This window comes from Hydra vulgaris, chromosome 14 (genome assembly GCF_038396675.1).
Source record: "Hydra vulgaris chromosome 14, alternate assembly HydraT2T_AEP".
In the NCBI taxonomy this organism is placed as follows: Eukaryota; Metazoa; Cnidaria; class Hydrozoa; order Anthoathecata; family Hydridae; genus Hydra; species Hydra vulgaris.
The window spans coordinates 31,570,215-31,588,528 of NC_088933.1; the positions used below are offsets into that span (position 1 = coordinate 31,570,215).

Genomic DNA, 18,314 nt, shown 5'->3' on the forward strand with positions numbered 1-18,314 from the left:
TAATATTATTATTAATTTAAATACATTATTATAAAAGATAATTATCATTAATACATCTTATGATTATATTTCCTATTATTTCTGCTTTGATATTTGTTCAGAAAAATACCTTTTATTGACAGTTTACAAGATTTATTTTATACAGGATACAAAAGCTTAGTATTTCACTGAGGTTTCTAAAAAAGTTACCTATGCGTTTTATCGATGTTTTACTTTTCAGTATAAATTACATAGTTACTGGAATCTTTATTCTACTTGATTTTTTTTTTGTTGGGTTACTTTAATTGTAATGTGGTAAACTTTAAGATGAGTTTTTTTATTTAATAAAAAGAAGTGTAAGTTATTTTTTGATGCATTTTTATTTTTGTGTTATAAGAAACGCATTATTCATGTATAAGAAAAAACGTTAAGTTTTTTACGACTTTCTTTTTTTTTTTTTACTTTAAATAAAACAAAGAAGAATGTTTTTTTCAAACGCTTTTATCTGCGCATTGTTGAAGTACAATAAAATGGCTTTAAATTCTATTCTTATTAATAACTGATTATTTAAATTATTGTCATTTTAAATAGTTTTATCTAATTAGTTATTTGTAATTGAATGTTGCTACGCTGATCTAAATGGTAACATAAAAGTTCATTATAACTGCATTATCAGTGGGGGCGCTCGATGTCAAACCGTCAATATTTGATTTGACGATTTGAAAACAACGAAACGTCGTCGAAGAGATACGCTGTTTTTAAATTTTTAAAATCCCACTGGGTTGAAATTTGCTAACTGAAAATTTGTTATTTTAAACTATTTCCTTTAGACAATTGGACTTTGTACTCTAATAGACTAGAGTTTTGCTAAAGTCAAACATTAGTTTAGTCAAACTGTTTTCCTGGCTCCTTGGAGGAGATTTAACTTCAAACTTAAAAAAACTTCATTTTTTTAAATGAAGTATAAAATTTATAACTTAAAAAGTTTGGCTTATCTCCTGAACAATAAAAATATTCTTAAAGATATTTATGCGGTATCGATATAATGGTAGATCGGTTGCTTTGTAAGAGAGTTCCGAGTTTAATTCTCACACGTCACTGGTAATAACGCGCTCAACTTATTTCTCCGCGCAGTGGCCTTGTTTATTAAATTTATTTTTCAGTAATATAGTTTTTAGAGAAGGTATTGACAACAATTGCAAAAAAAAAAAAGAAAAAAGAAAATGGGTAATCTTCTTGTATGTAGTGGCCATCTAAGCCTTGAGGTGGTAAACTGATTAAAAAATAAAAAATGATATGGTACACCAAAAACTGAAGTAAAATCGATAAAAAATTTTTTTTTTACAAATTTTACTAATTAATCAGTTTTACTAAAATTGAAAAAGTTAAATAAGCAAATAAGCAGTGAAAACATAGAAAATGAATCAAACAATAAAAGACGCAACGTTTAGTTCAACACACGATAATGAGCGAATCATTTTTATTTACTTTTCATGAAGTAAAGCTATTGGAAAATATTAAGCGTTGATTGTACTTCAACTATTCGAATAACACTTTTTTTATAAACTAGCACCGTTCCGTTAAACCTATAAGGCTTAGCGGCGCGATGTGACGCTTTTGTGTTTTTGTATTACACTAAAAAATCGCCGAACAATTTCACAAACTCCGATAGTTATTAGGTTTCTATGTTTCTTATTAAAAAAAAAATACCGCCTTATTTAAAATTGCTAAAATATTATCGTTTAATATGCTTTTTTCTCACAACCTTTTATAAGAGATATAAGTTTTTATTAAATTTATAGTGCGGTAATTAGGCGTATAACTCGCCTTTTTAAACAATCATCTAAAACAATTGTACAACTTTAAAACTATTTAATTTTCTTTCAAAATTTATTGCGTATTAATTGATAGCGAAGCTATATATTTCATGAGTGTTTTTTTAATTGTTTTTGTGATGGTAACCTAACAGAAACCTTGAAGATTTTTTTTTTTTTTTTTAAAAAAGTTTTTCTCAGCGGTAAGATTTACAGGGTCAGTAAAATTGTTAGTTTGTAGTTGTTATTTTGAATACCTTTTGTTTAAAATTATTTTTGTTATATTTTATATTCAAAACTATATATATTTTTTCATTATGGAAGCAAGACAAAATTTAAAAATGGCAAATGGTGCTCTGTAACAAGACCGTAAGATCTTTTTGGGGCACCTAACACCGAAGATCAATGAAAAATTTTTAGGCGCATATTTTTATTTAACAAATATGATTTACCGTTCAAAAATAGGAGCCAACTGTTTAATGTTAGGAGTTATACATTATTATATAAAATTGTACATAACAAATAATCTGTTATAATATTATATATCTAACATTTTAACTTTTCAAGAAATTTAAAAAAATTAAATATTCGTGTGTGTGTGTGTGTGTGTGTGTGTGTGTGTGTGTGTGTGTGTGTGTGTGTGTGTGTGTGTGTGTGTGTGTGTGTGTGTAAACAATAAAGTATTTAATAATTATACTCCTACAATAAATAAACATTAAAATTATATTCTGGTTTTCATAATGTTTTATTTAGTAATTAAAGTAAAGTTCTTTTGTTTTATCATTATGGTAAAATAATAATTCCGGTCTAGTATGAATAAAAGTTAAATAAAAAAAAAAAATCAACTCAATTAAATTAAAATTAAGATTTTTTATTACTATTGTTTTTATTATTATATTTTATTATTATATTTTATTATTATTATTTTTTATTATTAAATCATATTATATTTTATTATTATTTATTATTATTAAAAAATGAATCAATTAAAAAAAAAAGTAATGCAGTAAACTTATTATCGCTAAATATTACATCCAGGAAATTATAAAATATTTTTTGAATAGTCTCAATAAGATGCGGAACAAAGACAGTCGTATATGACTTGAAACAGGTTTATTTTACAAACTAAAATTTTCTATATTGAGAGCATTGTATGTTTTCTGTTAGGATTTTCCTGAATGCGTGCTCTGCAATATCCGAAAGATGTCATTACTAGTTGATAAGCTTTTGTATTTTAAAATAATGCTACTTGTTTGGAGTTTCCTTTAAGATCATTTGTTTCAATAGTATTTATTTTGTTAATAAAAACAATAATTGCGTAAATTTATAATATGTCTATAAGTTCAAGCAATTATTGTTTTTATAGAACTTTTATTTTAACTCTTCTTTATACTTAAATTAGTAGTACTGATTACTAACAGGGTAGCTAAAGAGGAATATGAAAAAATATTTAATAAAAGGGCGTCAAAGATATCTAATAGATGGGGCGCTAAAAAGTAAAAAAATATTGAAAATCGTTTAAAATATTAAAAATTAGAATACGGATATATAATACTTGCCTTTGTCACATTTTTCACTGTTTGCTTTTGTAATATACCAACGTATACTAGTACATGTTTATGATGTAATATTTATTATTTTATAAAATCTTTAAAGAAAATCTTCAAAGAAAATCTATCCTAAAAGGTAATTGGATGCTCCCAATTTTATTGTAAAGGTTTTCGTATAATTTTTATACCAATTTTAATTGTATTTGTTAAGACATATTTTTGTAATTTCTTAGCACAAAATCTATTGAATAATTATTAATTAATTTTATTAATTAATTTTATTAATTATTGGTTAGTTTCATCATTTAATAAAAAAAGTATTTTTATTTTTTTTATCTTTTTATTATTATTTTATTTTTTCAAAGTCATTATAATTATTTTTAATTATTTTTTTAAATTATTTTTAAATATTTTATTAATTAATTATTTTTGGATTTTGTCATGAGCTTAAAAATAATTACTGCCATTATACCTTTATTATATTAAGTGTAGTTTATTTACATTATCTTGACATTCTAATAAAACATATATAGCCTAAAGTTATATTAGGGGCGGCCCCTGGGAAACAAAAAGCTCTAAAATTTATGCCCCTCCCCCCTCCTTTGATTCATCTTACCCCAAACGTGAAAACAACAAGTTTATAATTACTATTTTCATTTACTACTTTCAATTTTCAAACTAGATTTGTTTATAAGTTTTAAATTTTATGCAATAACCAATCACAAATTATGACCATTCAAAGTTTTAACCCCTCAAACTGTTGTAAACCTTAATCGAACGGTTTACAAATGTTTTTGAACATTAGAAGATTAATAAACAAAGTTTAAAATATATGAATGAATATTATTCTATTTTAGAGTAGTAAAAATTGTTTTTTTAAATAGCTACTCTTAAGTTAAGGGGTAAAGCATTGGTCTCATATTTTTAGACGTTTTTTTAAGGCTGCCATCATTGCAATCTTTTGCAAAGCATTCTTGTTTAACAAAAAGTGTAAAGATTAAAATTGAAAGTTAGTTATCTTAAAAACCAAAAAATAATACCGCTCCTTTTTTTTAATACTAAATGTTTCACGAGAGTTCACGAGAGAAAGAACCCTTTTCTTGTAATCATTTTATTTTTACTTTTTGCTTATTGAAAAAAAATTTGAGTTTTATTTTATTTTTAAATGTAATTATATTTCGTTATTTTTTGACAAAATAAAAGATTATCCATTATTATTGCATTCTCAATTGTAAAGCAAATTATAATCTAGTTTTTTTGTCTTTTTTTATCCCTACCACGTTTTGTTATAATTCATAAGAATATTATAAACTTTAAATACCCTCTAAATAAAGTAAAAATAATGCATTATGTTATTGCCAGAACGTTATGTTTGTAGTGAAACAAAATTAACCAAGGAGTGTTTCCTACTTTTTACTTATTGTTTTAAAGACATAAGGTTCATTGAAAGTTCATTGACGTTAGGTTTTTGAAGAGAGATTATCATTCATTCATTTTGGCAGTTTAATGTTACAAAAAATTCGATCTGACGTAATTCAGGAAGTGCTGCACGTGTTACAAAACGATTAGGTGTTTAGAGAATATTTAGTTTAAAAAGAAATTTAAATTGTTTTTTATTCCCCAAAGAATCAATTTGGCTTTTTCTATATTTTATTATAATATTAGATGTTAAAAACACTTTTTTTACAATTTTTGTAAAAGTTAAATTTATTAGATTACATATAGATATTTGTATAAATCTATTGTGCTTGGTAAATTTAATAATAAAAAAGTTGTTTTTTATAGAATTAATTGAGTGTGCAAGGAGATTGTTTTCTAAACAAATTGAGTTGTCATTGAAATAAGATATGTAAAAAATAAATCTTTTTAGATTTATGAGTTAATACATTTTTGGATTACTGGTTAAAGTATGAACACAAACAAAGTTAATTAACATACTTTGTATGTTTAGAACAAAAAAAAATTTATTCTGTATTTTTTGCATTTTGTATTTCTTTAGAAAATTAAACTTAATTATGAAATAACATGTCAATATATTTTGGAAAAATTACTGATGGTTTGTTGAAATAACTGTATCAAAGAATTATTTATTAAAAGGAAATATACGTATTGGAAATATTTATTTACAAAATGGGTATTGAATTGGAGCGGTTTGTTGATTCTATGGTTCACGATGCTAGTTGTTTCATATGCAGTTGCATTTTAGAAGATCCATTAGAAATTAATCCTTGCGGACATCATTTTTGCCGGGGTTGCTGGCTTAATTGGAGTACCAAAAATTCTTGTTGTGCATTCTGTGGCGCCAGTGTAGTTGGAGTTAAAGATTCAAGACTCTTATGGAGTCTCATTCAAAATCACAATGTATATTGCATCCAAAAAAACAAAGGATGTCCAGCGATATATAAGTTTGGTTTTAACAAACTACACGAAGGGCAATGTTTGTATCAGGGCTATAATCGTGTGGAGTTGAATGATAAATGTACTGTTTGTGAAAATGATTCGGGTATGACACACGATTGTTTAAAAGAGTTATCATTAAAAGTGAAACAATGCTCGATAAGAATAGTAAATCTCGAACACGAAAATCAACATCTGTCCTATAAGTTGATGAACAGAGAAAAAGAATATTTGGAACGAATTTCAGAAATCGAAAGTCAGCTTTATGAAGAGTCTTTAAAATATAACAAAGAAATACGGGACCTACGGTTACGAGCTGCAGTTACTCAAGGAGAACAAGGCAAGAAAAATAATCAAGTAAATAGTTATTTATATAAAATTTTTTTGTTATGCTTTAAGGAAAAATTCAGCAAGAAAATTAAGTCTTTCTTAAGCTAAAAGCTTTGATTCCAGTCTTGAGATCTCAGTAAAAAAGTTCAAAACATCCTTTTAGATTTACGTTTCCATTTAATATTATTATTAGTATTTTACAAATAATACACAAAAAATTGAAAGAAAAATCTTAATCATTGTAACCCTATTCTATTAATCTTATCGAAAAATCTTTTTATTATCCCCCCCCCCCCCCTTTTTTTTTTAAATTATCAATTTTGTAAATTATGCAGCACCTAAAGCTACAAAAAAAAAATGGTGAGTAAAGCTACAAAAAAATAAAAAATAAAAAAAATTACACAAATGGATAAATATTTATAAATTATAATTAAAAATATTTACAATAAACAATAATAGGTATGAAAAAACTTTTATATAAAACTATGTAATTCATTAAATAAAAAAGAGTATGTTCTGGCAAAAAAAACTTTTGCATAACCTTTATAAATCCAGTAATTAAAAGTAATCGAATTAGCTGATTATTTATTAGCAACAGCCCTGTGCTTGTAAGAGTTCTAACAAAAACTACTAATTTTTTATGAAAGGGTTAATATATTTTCAAAATGACATTCAATTTTATAAAGAAAGAATTCTTTAGAGAAATGAAAGAAGAACTGTCATCTTAATGTTTGAAAGTTTGAATCTTGAGTTGTAAAAATTTTGGTTACTGTAATATATAAGGGAAGACAAAATAAATACGCGTCAAAAAAAAACTGCCCCTAAAAAACATCCCATTGTGGAGTGCCCATTAGCTATTACGCTAACCTTAATACATTTTTAAGGCGTAAAAAAACTTATATTTGACAATATTTAAAAAAAACCAATTGGTTTTTAACCAATTTCCATAGTTATATATGCACTTCGTTTCCATAGTTTTCTTTAAAATAATAAGAGAAAAGATTCGCAGGGGAGTTTTCTTGGTCACATTACTGAAGAACTGATGCAAAGTATTGTTTTAAAACGTAGGTAGTTTTTTTAAGTTTCATTCAAATGCTTTCAGATGGTCATTTTTTGAGTTAGCTCATAGTTAGCTCATGAGATTAGTTCTTAAGCAAACTCAAAACAAGCTTTAAATTGGTATTACTGTTTCTATGTTTATTATTGTTTATTAAATGTGTTACAATTATTTAAGTGTGGAAACGGAAAACTTTAAAGTGGCACTTATTAAGCATTAGCAATTTTTTTTTTTTTTTTTTTTGGATTACGAATGCTTAATTTCAGAATTAATAGTGGGCGGTCTTTAAATTTATTTCTGTTTCTTTTGCCAGAAGATTATCGTCTAGAAATGTCTTAAAATTTTAAAAATGAAGTGAATCAAGCTCTAAACTTGGGTTTAATCTTAATGCTTTGGTTTTAATCTTAAAATCAATTTTCTTAAACAAAGCAAAAACAATGTAAAAAAATGTTTGTCTTTTAATTTAATGAAAAGAAATGTAAACAAAACCAAATAAAAATAACCAGTGAATAAACAAACTGCGAACAATTTTCTTTCATCAAATAACTTTAGTATGACTCCTGCTATACTCTAAATTTTTTTTGTTAAGCGTAATAATCAAAACACCGTAATAAATTTTTATCAAAGTAACTAGATTGTGTTATGGGAAACATATAGACACTTTTTATAAACGTGTGTGTATATATATATATATATATATATATATATATATATATATATATATATATATATATATATATATGTATATATATATATACAAACACGTTTATATAAACATTTATAAATATATATACACACTCACACACACGTTTATATAAATATTTATATATATATGTATAAATTAGACTAAAAAAATACAATTCCTAGATTTTTGAAAATTTAGGTATCTTACGTACATATCGATCTAGAAAGATTTAATGGAAGTTTGGGCTTCAATATAATGGGAGGTGCAACACAGGTAACAACGAATTACAGTTGAACTCTAGTAAATTTGAATTTTCAAGAAATCTATGTTTAATTAAAAAAGTTTTCGAATTATAGGAGTTCAATCTTAAATATTAAACTCTGAAGAGACCGAAGAATTCGTTCGATCTAAATGATCTTTCAAACTATAGGAGTTCAAATTACTAGAGTTCAACTGAATAGCTTTTAGTCAAAATGCTTTTCATATTTTTTATATATTACGCTTTTTCCATTTTGAAAACCCCATTGAAATTCGTTTTACAGACCCTGAATTAAAGTTTTTCTAATTGGGAGCCAGAAAACAGCTTTTTTAATTGTTTTAGAATTGGGGGGAGGGGGTACAAAAAGTGATAAATTTAAAAAAATCAGCTGTATTATATACAACAATATTTAGCGCCATAGCTACTCTAAAATTAGTAAACATAATTTTTTTTCCCCCTTTATATTTACCGGGTATGAATTTATTTTTACAACATATAACAGTTTTACAACATACAACGTTTTTACAAGATATTATGCATTTTGAAACTGCTAATAATTTTGAAACTTTTTCAGGACGAAAAGCATTCTGATGGTATTATTGTATCCAGAATTGTTGAAGGTGGTGCTGCTGATGGTAAATTACAGCTTCATGATTGTATTTTGGAGGTAATTTATCTTTGATTTAAATTTTTCAATCTGACATATAAACTTTTTTTTCCCCCTTTTTTGCGTTCTATTTTACTTGTTTTGTTTAAAATGTATGAAAATATTTCCTGCATCATTATAAATAACTTTTTTTCAACTCTTGAAACCATTTTCTTTAAACAACCTACGTCATTAAAATAAATTTATTTCAAACCTACTTTTACCAATCTCTCTCTCTCTCTCTCTTTATATATATATATATATATATATATATATATATATATATATATATATAGAGAGAGAGAGAGAGAGAGAGAGAGAGAGAGAGAGAGAGAGAGAGAGAGAGAGAGAGAGAGAGAGAGAGAGAGAGAGAGAGAGAGAGAGAGAGAGAGAGAGAGAGAGAGAAAGAGATAAAGTAGATTTGAAATAAATTTATAATAACTTATGTAAAAGTTTTATATTAACTTATATATAAACTTTCTTTTTTGTGACAAAACCACAAAAGTTATTTTCTGAATTCTGAACAATGCACGCAAATGAAAAAAGAGATATTATTTTTTCTAAATTTAATTTTAACTTTGCACTAAATTTTTGCTTTATTTTTGATCAAATATATAAAAATGATAATTCATAAAACTTAACTTTAAACATTAAATATCTTTTTCAAGCTTTAAAAAATTTAAACAATAAAAGAAAGAAAACAAAAATAGTTTAATATTTGTCTATAAAAGCTTTATCAAGTTAAATATGGATTAAGTTTCTAGGTCTCTCTGGTAACTTTATTCAATCTCTCTGCAGGCAAGTAAATTCTCTAAAGAGTATATTTTCAACTTTTGATTTTATGCTCAAGTTTTCCGAATATTATTGCAAACTAGGAGTTTCAAATAACCCCATAAATCTGCATTTGGACTATAAATACTGGAGTTGTAATCCGCCTCTAAAATATAAATGGGTTGTCAATCTTTTTCACAATTGTTTTTTTTTTTACTATTAAGATATGTTTTAACAGTTTTAGTTTAATGAGATGATGTTTAATTATGGCCAAAACATAGTTTTGAATGAAATGAATGAAATTAAACAACGTTTAACAAAACTTTTTCTTGTAAACATTTAATGCTATTTTTGACAACACCGGGGTTTATGCATTCCTTCGGCTATAAAAGCAAATCAAGTATCTTTGACAACACCGAGGTTTACGCATTCCTTCGTATGTAACAGCTAATCAAGTATCAGCTATAGCAGCTAATCAAGTATTTTTGGATTAAGGACTTTTTATTATGATTTACATTTTCTGGTCTTTGAAATTATCAATATATATTAAAGTGAAAAAAGATTTATATTCTAAACAGAAAGTTTAATGTTTTTCATAAAGCTTTTATTTAAGTAACATTTGTTTTAGTTGTCAGACGGTTTTTTTGGGGGCTTTTTTTTTTAATTTTATAAAACTGTATACCTTAATCAACTATCCAACGTGTACTTGAGAAAAATTTTGATTAAATCCTTTTTCGATTTTAACCGATTTCAATTCAAACAACTATACTGCATCATCGCATTAATTTAGTATTGGACGTGTTATCTGGAAATATTAGGTTAGGTAATCTATGACCATTTTCTTATGGTAATATAGTTCCATGGTTAGAGTATATATACAATAAGAAATTTTAGGTTGCGATAATTTTCGATTTCTCGATTTCTCGATTTGCATTGAGTACAACAATTTTTTCTTTTACTTTATTAAATTTCATTGACAATTATTTTACTTTTTAATTTTATTAAATTTCTAACTCTTGTTTGCAAATTTCTAACTCTTGTTTGCAAATTTATCGATAGTAATTATCTGCAGATAAAATATGGTTGGTGACCACCAACTATTACCGGTATATATATGAAGATTTCTGGTTGCTATGCTTTGCTTGTAATGCAAGATTAAAAGACAAGTTACAATTTAAAAAAAAATTTTGAAACGATAAATATATTATTTTTCATACTTTAACCTTTTCTTATTTTTCTATTGCATAATTTTATTTTGATATTTGAATTTTGTTATTTTTTTATTTAAGTTTTTGTTTTAGCTATTTAAATTAGAGTTGAAAAAAATTTTTGTTCAAAAATTATTTTTTTCTAACAAGCTTAAAAAACGTTATCGCTTAACTTATTTTGAGCGATGTATTAGCAATAAATTAAATAAAACGATATCGTCTTTTATAGTGCTAATCTTTTAAACATTGCCGCATGCACATTATTCTTAATTCGGAAAGAAAAAATAATGGAATTTTAATAATGGTCTTTTAACGCTACACCTTGGGCTTAATTCGGAAATTACTGTTAGTAACGTAATTCTTTTCTGTCAAAATAATCTTCATTCGGAATTATTTATTAAAGGCTGGACAAAGAATAACAATAACTGATAGATTGTTTAGTCATGTCTTTGTAAAAAAAAAAAAAGAAAAAATCATCGGATGGCGTTCGTTTATTAAAATTAAACTTCAAAGTACGATGTATATTTAGCAATTGTCGCGTTTATTGTTGTTAAAAGTTGTGAAGGAGTTGTTGATAACTGCTTTTTATTGTTTTTTGAAGTTTAGGGGGCCACTCTAAGCATATATTTGTAAATAACTTTTTGTGTTAAATAAAAATTTGTCTTAGACTTACACATCTGTAAAATAACATAATAATTATTTAAATGCATAAAAATTTAAGGTTTCTTTTTGTTTTTACTAAACGTAAATATTATTTTGCTGTGTATTGGCAGTGACTTTAATCTATGTAAATAATATAAGCAAAGGACAAACAGTTATTGCAAAGTGCTGAAAAAAATATATGCTTTTGTTATTATTATTATAATTTTTTGCAAAGTTATGAAAAATCTTATTTTTTGTGTGTTTGCAGCCTTGTAGTAAGCTTATTATATATTTGTATTTGCAATCTTGTATTATGCTTTATTACAATTAATTATTCTAAATGCGATTATAAAAACAAAAGCTTTTGTAAATATTTTTAACAAAGTTTACGCAAAAAACTCAAAATAATTTGTTACTTTATTTTTAAGGTTGATAGCGTAGACTTAAGAAGTGCAACACACGAACTAGCCGTAAAAGCATTTCGCGAGTCTGGAAACCCTGTAAAAATGCTTGTTCGACGACAAATAAGTAAAAACGCAACAAGTGACTTTGTTGATGTTGGTACGCAAACATTTGGAGTCATGTTTGCCGTTACCTGCGAAGAAGAATTTAACGAGAAACAGACTAATTCTTTTTGCCAACCACAAGAGACACTATGCAAGTTTAACAATCAAAAACGTTGGCTTAATCCTCACGAGTTTAAGGAATCGAATAATAAAGAGGGTGTGAGTATGATGAGTCAGCAAAACTCAGATACAAATAAAAACGAGCAGTATGACTCCGCATATGATACATTACTTACGCAAAAGTCATCACGGAGCGTACGACTCGATACGACACGTAACTCTCAAGTTTCACACGATACGGTACGAGTCGCATCTCCAACAGACTCGATTGATACAAGCACAACATATTCATCTCCGATTTTGAAAAACAATGATAATACATCAGTTGTCACACTAAGAAACAAAGTTAAAACTGAACAAGCTGAGAACAACCGGCTTAGTACATTTTACATCCTTCCCTCAGATTTATCTGCAAAGGAATGGAATCAAGTTGAAAAAGTTGTCAGTTTTGATTATGATTTTGAGTACGAGGTAAAAAAAATTTTTTGATGATTTAGTTTTTGAACTTTTACTCTTTACTTTTTTTTATTCTTACGAATTAGAAATGTTCATTAAGTCCCCCTAATTCAACCATTAAGTCCCCCTAATTATGTCATTAAGGCGAGTTACTAAGTCGTTACCATGTTTACTAGGATCTCAAGTCTTTATATTATTTTAGAATATATTTATTATTTATGCTACTTCAAATTATTATTTTTAAGGAAGTTGTTTTGAAAAAATCAAATGGGAAGTTTGGGCTATTACTTTGTGTAGGTGGTGATGAAAACGACGTAGCTGTTTACGTTGGAGACGTAAGTATTCCTTTTTAGTTTTAAAATTTTTATAAATGAATAAGGTTCTATTTTTTAAAAATGGTTTGTCAATTTAAACAATACAGCTAAATTGGTTCGTCAGTTTAAACTATACGTTTAAAATGGTTGGTTAAGGTTACGGTATCATTGAAAAATATCATTAATTTTTTAAGAAAAATGTATAAATAAAAGTATATTTTTTTAATACCAAACTTGTAACAGAGAAATTCTTTGCCACAAATCATGAATTGTCTCATATAATTAACTTAAAATTTTGCAGAAAAATGATTTTTTGTTTCTATATTTTTTGCAAAATCTTCAGCAAAACGCCGAAAAATTTTTAGGCTTATGATGATAATTACCTTTTTTAAAAACCTTTTTTTTTTGCAACTTCTTATTTTAAAGCTTTAGATGCATTTATTTACTGTAATTTATTATTATAATATTTTCATACTTTAGTTAGAGGAAGGCTCCGAAGCTGAAACTACAGGGAAAGTTATGGTTGGCGACCAAATTGTACAGGTATGACGTTTTAGGTATGCTGCAACTTTAAAACTAAGTTGTCTTTGCTGATCATTTTATTTTTTTTTAGTTATTGAATAAACGATTCTTGATTTCTTTTTAATAGATTAACGGCTGTCAAGTAAAAAATGTTGAAAATGCATACAAAATTTTACAAGAAAACGAGACCATTACTCTAGTGGTAGCTAGAGCAGTTTATGAGGTATGATCACACTATTTTTCAAATATTCTACTTTACTGAACGTCTCACTCTAACGTTGAAACCTACCCAAAACTCCAATGCTAAACCCACTAAAGAACGCAGAATTTTTTATGTTTTAAATACGAAACTTTCAATCATTGTAAAAATTTTATGTTTATGTAGGTTTATGCTTATATCAAATGAGAATGTTTTGCATAAAAAATTTCTCATTTGACATAAAATTAGAACCAGGGAACAATAATTAACCCAAAACTTCGGGTTGGGGTATTAATTAAACGTTTATTTAAGTTTAAATAATACTCCAATACCGTTTAATTAAGCCCCAGTTCTAAGTTTAAGGGTAGTAAGTTAAATAAGACTAAATTTATTATCTAAATTTAAATTCACCGACAGGTTTTAAAACTCATCTAATAATCTTTTAGTGGTCAAAAGTTATGTAAAGTTTACAGCTTTCTCATTTTCAGGTCATTTCCAGCAAGAAAATTTACATAGTCATAACTTTCAACCTACAAAAACTACAACCTATTAGTTTGATCTACAAAGAAAAAAAATTAGCATCTATAAAAGTAGAAATTCATTAAGGTTTTCTACTTTGACCCTGTTTTTTACCGATTAATACTTTTTATTTCGACCGATTAACGACGTTTTCATTTTTATTGGATTTTTTTTTACTTTGTTTTCGAGATTTTTATATTCAACTAATATTACATGACTTAATTTTAACCAATTATAGATCATTTTCAATTTAACTAACTTGTCTGTATTTTAAAATTTTTTTATATACATATTTTGCGCTATTAACGAAGCAGAGTGTACATACTTCAACACAGAGGTGTTGCTAGGGGGTACCCCCTTGCCAACGATGTTTGGCGTAACGTGATACCAAAACGAATAAAAAGCAAATATGCTGAAACCTTTTTTCTTAAAGACCTTTTTTTTTGAAATTTCTAGATACAGAGGACTTTTTTTTAGTTTCACCTTTCACCTATTAGTCTAGAGGTGTGACACCAAAAATTTACCGCACTAGGTGACACCAACCTAAGCGACGCCACTGCTTCAACAAACGCATTTAATTTTTCTTAAAATTTGGCTCTGATACAAATACAATTACCAAGATGCGTACAAAGAATATATTGGAATAGACACAGTTATTAGGTTGTTTGAAAATACAATAAGTTGAAAATTCAATAGGTAAAAATACGTTCATGTCTTAAGTTAAATTATTTAAATTATGAGCCAATGATATATGATGGCGCCTGCGTATATATTTGTAGAGATGATTTTATGAAATTTAAAATTTATTGATGATTATAAATTTAATTGAGAATAATTAAAAAATATGTTATCAACTTGTAGCTCTCACGTTTGGGACAGCAAAAATATTAGGGCTTTTTGTTACCAGACTCCAATTATCGCAATTTTTTGCAAAGTATCCTTATTTAACATAAGAATAAACTATAAGTTTTTTTAGTTTGCTCCATATCTGAAAGTCATCTCAAACATCAAAAAAATACTGCCAAAATACTGTATATATAAAAATCCATGTATATAATAGTAAATTAATAAACACAATCAACCAATATTTTTATTTTAGCAACAAAGCGAATGTTTTGACGAAGCAGAAGAAACTGATTTAGATTTATTAGATAGCATAAATGAAGAAGCAGAACCTCCTTATTTAACTTTAAGTAATCCCGTTAAACTGTTAGATAACGCAACATATGATAATAAAGCGTTTTCTTATAAAAATCATACTTCTGAAAAATGTCTACATGCAAATGAAAAAAATTTGGGAATCGTTCCAGTTACAAATAATAACTATGAGAATAATATTGAGCGTTTACGAGAGGAAATCATAGATAATACAAAAAGCGAAAAAATGACGTCAGTTTTAAAAAACTTTGTCCGAAATAAATTTGGAAATTCAGAAAAAACGGATAAGCGTTCTAGTTGCGGAAGCGACGAATCAAAAGATCAAAACAAAATACCTCGTTGTGATAGTAATTCGTCTTCTACGAGTGGGAAAAGCATTAAAATACAATTAAATGAAGAGTCCGCATTTATAAAAGAGCAGAAGCATTTATCAAAAATGAAAGCTTACTTAGATTCTCCTTCGATTGCGAGACACAGAGTAAATCAAAAAATTATTCAACCAAAATCATCAGCCAATCTAGAAACTTATCAAGCAATAAGTTGTAGGAATACAAAAGAAGTTGATCAATGTAATTTACCTGTAAAGCAACTTTCTAACACTTATACTTTGCCATGTACCGAAAATACGGATAAATCATTAAATAATCGTCGATACTGTGATAGTATTAGTAGTTTGCGTTCTTCTATGAAAACTAGCTTAGTAACAAATAAGACTAAATCCGAGAAACATGTTCAAATAGACTCTCATCCAGGATGGAATGCTACCGAGAAAAGAGTTTGGGAAGAATTTAAAATAATACAAAGCATGGAAGCAAAAGAAAACTCACTAGATCCAACGAAAATAGAGGCTGAATGGAGAGTTCGGCGCTCCAAAGATGGAAAACATGTCTATATTAAAAAAACTAATTCAAACCGCAATAAAGTTTTAAAAGAGAGAGAGGATGAAATAAACAAAGAGCGTTGCGGCATGACTACCGACGACGATGCTTTTACTATATACCAAGGACAATATTGGGACCGAGATCAAAGAAAAAGACAGTTAGTCCGGCACCAAGATCGTCGTCAAAAACTTTTAGAAAAAGCGGCAATAAAAGCTACATACCAAAATGAAACTGGACGTAAAATTGCAGAATTTGTTCAACGAAATATGACGCTACCAGGTGCCGTCTTTGATAATTTTATCACTATTGAAGAAATTTTATCTCAAAGGAACAGATCTGGAATATTTAATGGTCCTATACATGTCACAACAATATAAATTATTTTTTTTTTTTTGTAAAGATATTCATTTATATTTTCATGCACTCCCTTAATATAATAAATTAGCTGAAAAAATTATATTTAAAAAATTTCTTTGTTATTGTATATAACCAAAAGATTTTTTAACATTTATTGTTCAATTTTCTTGAACTCAATTTGACAAAATAGTTTTTTATTTTAAAAAAGGTTTATTTATTATTTTTTCGTTTTAAGTTTTGAGTTTGTTTTAAAGTTCATAGTCTCATTTTTTTAACTGTTTAACTTTCTGTGTCGCTTAAATTTATTTTTGTCTTCTAGAAAATTTTTAGTTGAAATTTAGTAGAAATTACTATTAGGAAACACTTGATTAGGTTTCCATTACTTAAAAAGAAAAATAATAAGTTATACTTCATTAATTAAAATATGGCTTTATTTTACCTAGTTATCAAATCTGCGCTAGATGCAAAAATACAAAATTTGTATTAAAAAAAAAAGGTCAAAGTTTAATTTATTAAAATAATCATGATCTTTGAAGCTATGATCTTAATTATGGTCTTTAATAACCCTTGATTTTAATACATAGGTGTTTATAAGCAAATCAAAATTTTTTCAGGAATGAATCTATTTCTAAAATCAAAAGCGTATTTCGAAAGCACGAAATTAGAATGTGTATTGGTCTTTAATAGACATTTTACTGGTTAAAGCAAACATTTTTATACATTTAAAGAAAAAGACTGTATATATTTGTTGAAAGTAAAATTAAAAAGTGATTTTTTTAATGAAATTTCTTTAAAGGTTTTCTTTTTTACTTTACTCTTATTATTCCTTTATTATGTTACTATCTATGAATCATGTAAATTATCATTTATACCAAGCATATAAAAGCATGTATATTATCGTTTATACCAAGCATATAAAATAAAATATCTCTCCTAAGAAACATGAAGGTTTGTCTTGTTTTATAAAATATAGCTGTTGCATTAGATGTGCACCTAACATCAAATGTGGTTAATCTAACAGCACTTTATATTAAAGACTAGATATATTGTTTTAAGACATAGATTTTAAAAATCAACTGTTCGAAATATAGCATATTAACTATGCAGTGCTATGTTATTATAGAACTGTATAACTGTACTTCTACAATTAAATATGGCATACTAACTATGCAATGCTATGTTATCTTAGAACTATATAACTGTACTTCTAAAATTAAATATATTATGCCGTATAGTTGTTTTATAACTATGGTTATAAATTATGGTTACTTTTTCTAAAGAACTGTTAACTTAAGTTAACATCATAAATCAACGTGTAATAGAAAAATAAAGCCATTCAGCTAGACTCTTGCAATATTAATCCAATGTTAATAACATAAAAAAACGATGAATCAAGATTAGTGTTTATATAAGATAATAAACAAACTCAATAAAAAAATATAAAGTTTAATTGTAAAACTTTAAGGACACTAAAAAGCACATTTTATTATTTACCAACTACAAATGTAGGATCATTAGGCTCGTCTAGATTCTTTACTACTTGAACGGTAGCATTGGTGAGCAAAGATGAATTAACTAAAGTTTGTTCATTATTGAGAATTGAAGTTCTATTTATGGTTGAATAAAATATTTCTGGGGATTCAGTTTTCTCAAAACTATAACAACACATTACCATGACACCATCTTGAGGAAGTTCAAATGAATTATTTGAATTGCTAATTTCAATTTTATCTGTTTTGTTGAGTAAATCAGATGTATCATTGTTGCAAAACTTATTTTCGCATGATGTAACTTTTGTTTGGTTTATCATTAATTCGTCATATACTTTATCTCGACAACATGGATTGCAACACGTTGAGCATTCTTTTACCTGTTTACAAATACATTTGTTTTGAGGTTTCCAACCGAATGGTCGAGGTGTAGGAAACGTTGTCTTGGTTGGTT

The 18,314-nt window shown here is 26.6% G+C and overlaps 1 protein-coding gene across 1 annotated transcript; it reads left to right on the forward strand.

The window, feature by feature from the left end:
* The first annotated feature begins 5,028 nt into the window (after window positions 1-5,028).
* Window positions 5,029-16,481, forward strand: LOC100199004 (E3 ubiquitin-protein ligase PDZRN3). Its single transcript, XM_065817396.1, has 8 exons — window positions 5,029-6,097; window positions 8,011-8,085; window positions 8,646-8,738; window positions 11,767-12,435; window positions 12,666-12,755; window positions 13,215-13,277; window positions 13,384-13,479; window positions 15,074-16,481. The coding sequence occupies exons 1-8, from the start codon at window positions 5,474-5,476 to the stop codon at window positions 16,388-16,390; spliced, it is 3,027 nt and encodes a 1,008-aa protein (XP_065673468.1). The 5' UTR covers window positions 5,029-5,473; the 3' UTR covers window positions 16,391-16,481.
* Window positions 16,482-18,314: the final 1,833 nt, after the last annotated feature.

Coding starts and splice junctions, on each gene's coding strand:
- LOC100199004 (XM_065817396.1), top strand. CDS start 5,474: ATGGGTATTGAATTGGAGCGGTTTGTTGATTCTATGGTTCACGATGCT. Junction 6,098..8,010: donor AAGGCAAGAAAAATAATCAA/GTAAATAGTTAT, acceptor TTGAAAATTTAG/GTATCTTACGTACATATCGA. Junction 12,756..13,214: donor TAGCTGTTTACGTTGGAGAC/GTAAGTATTCCT, acceptor TTCATACTTTAG/TTAGAGGAAGGCTCCGAAGC.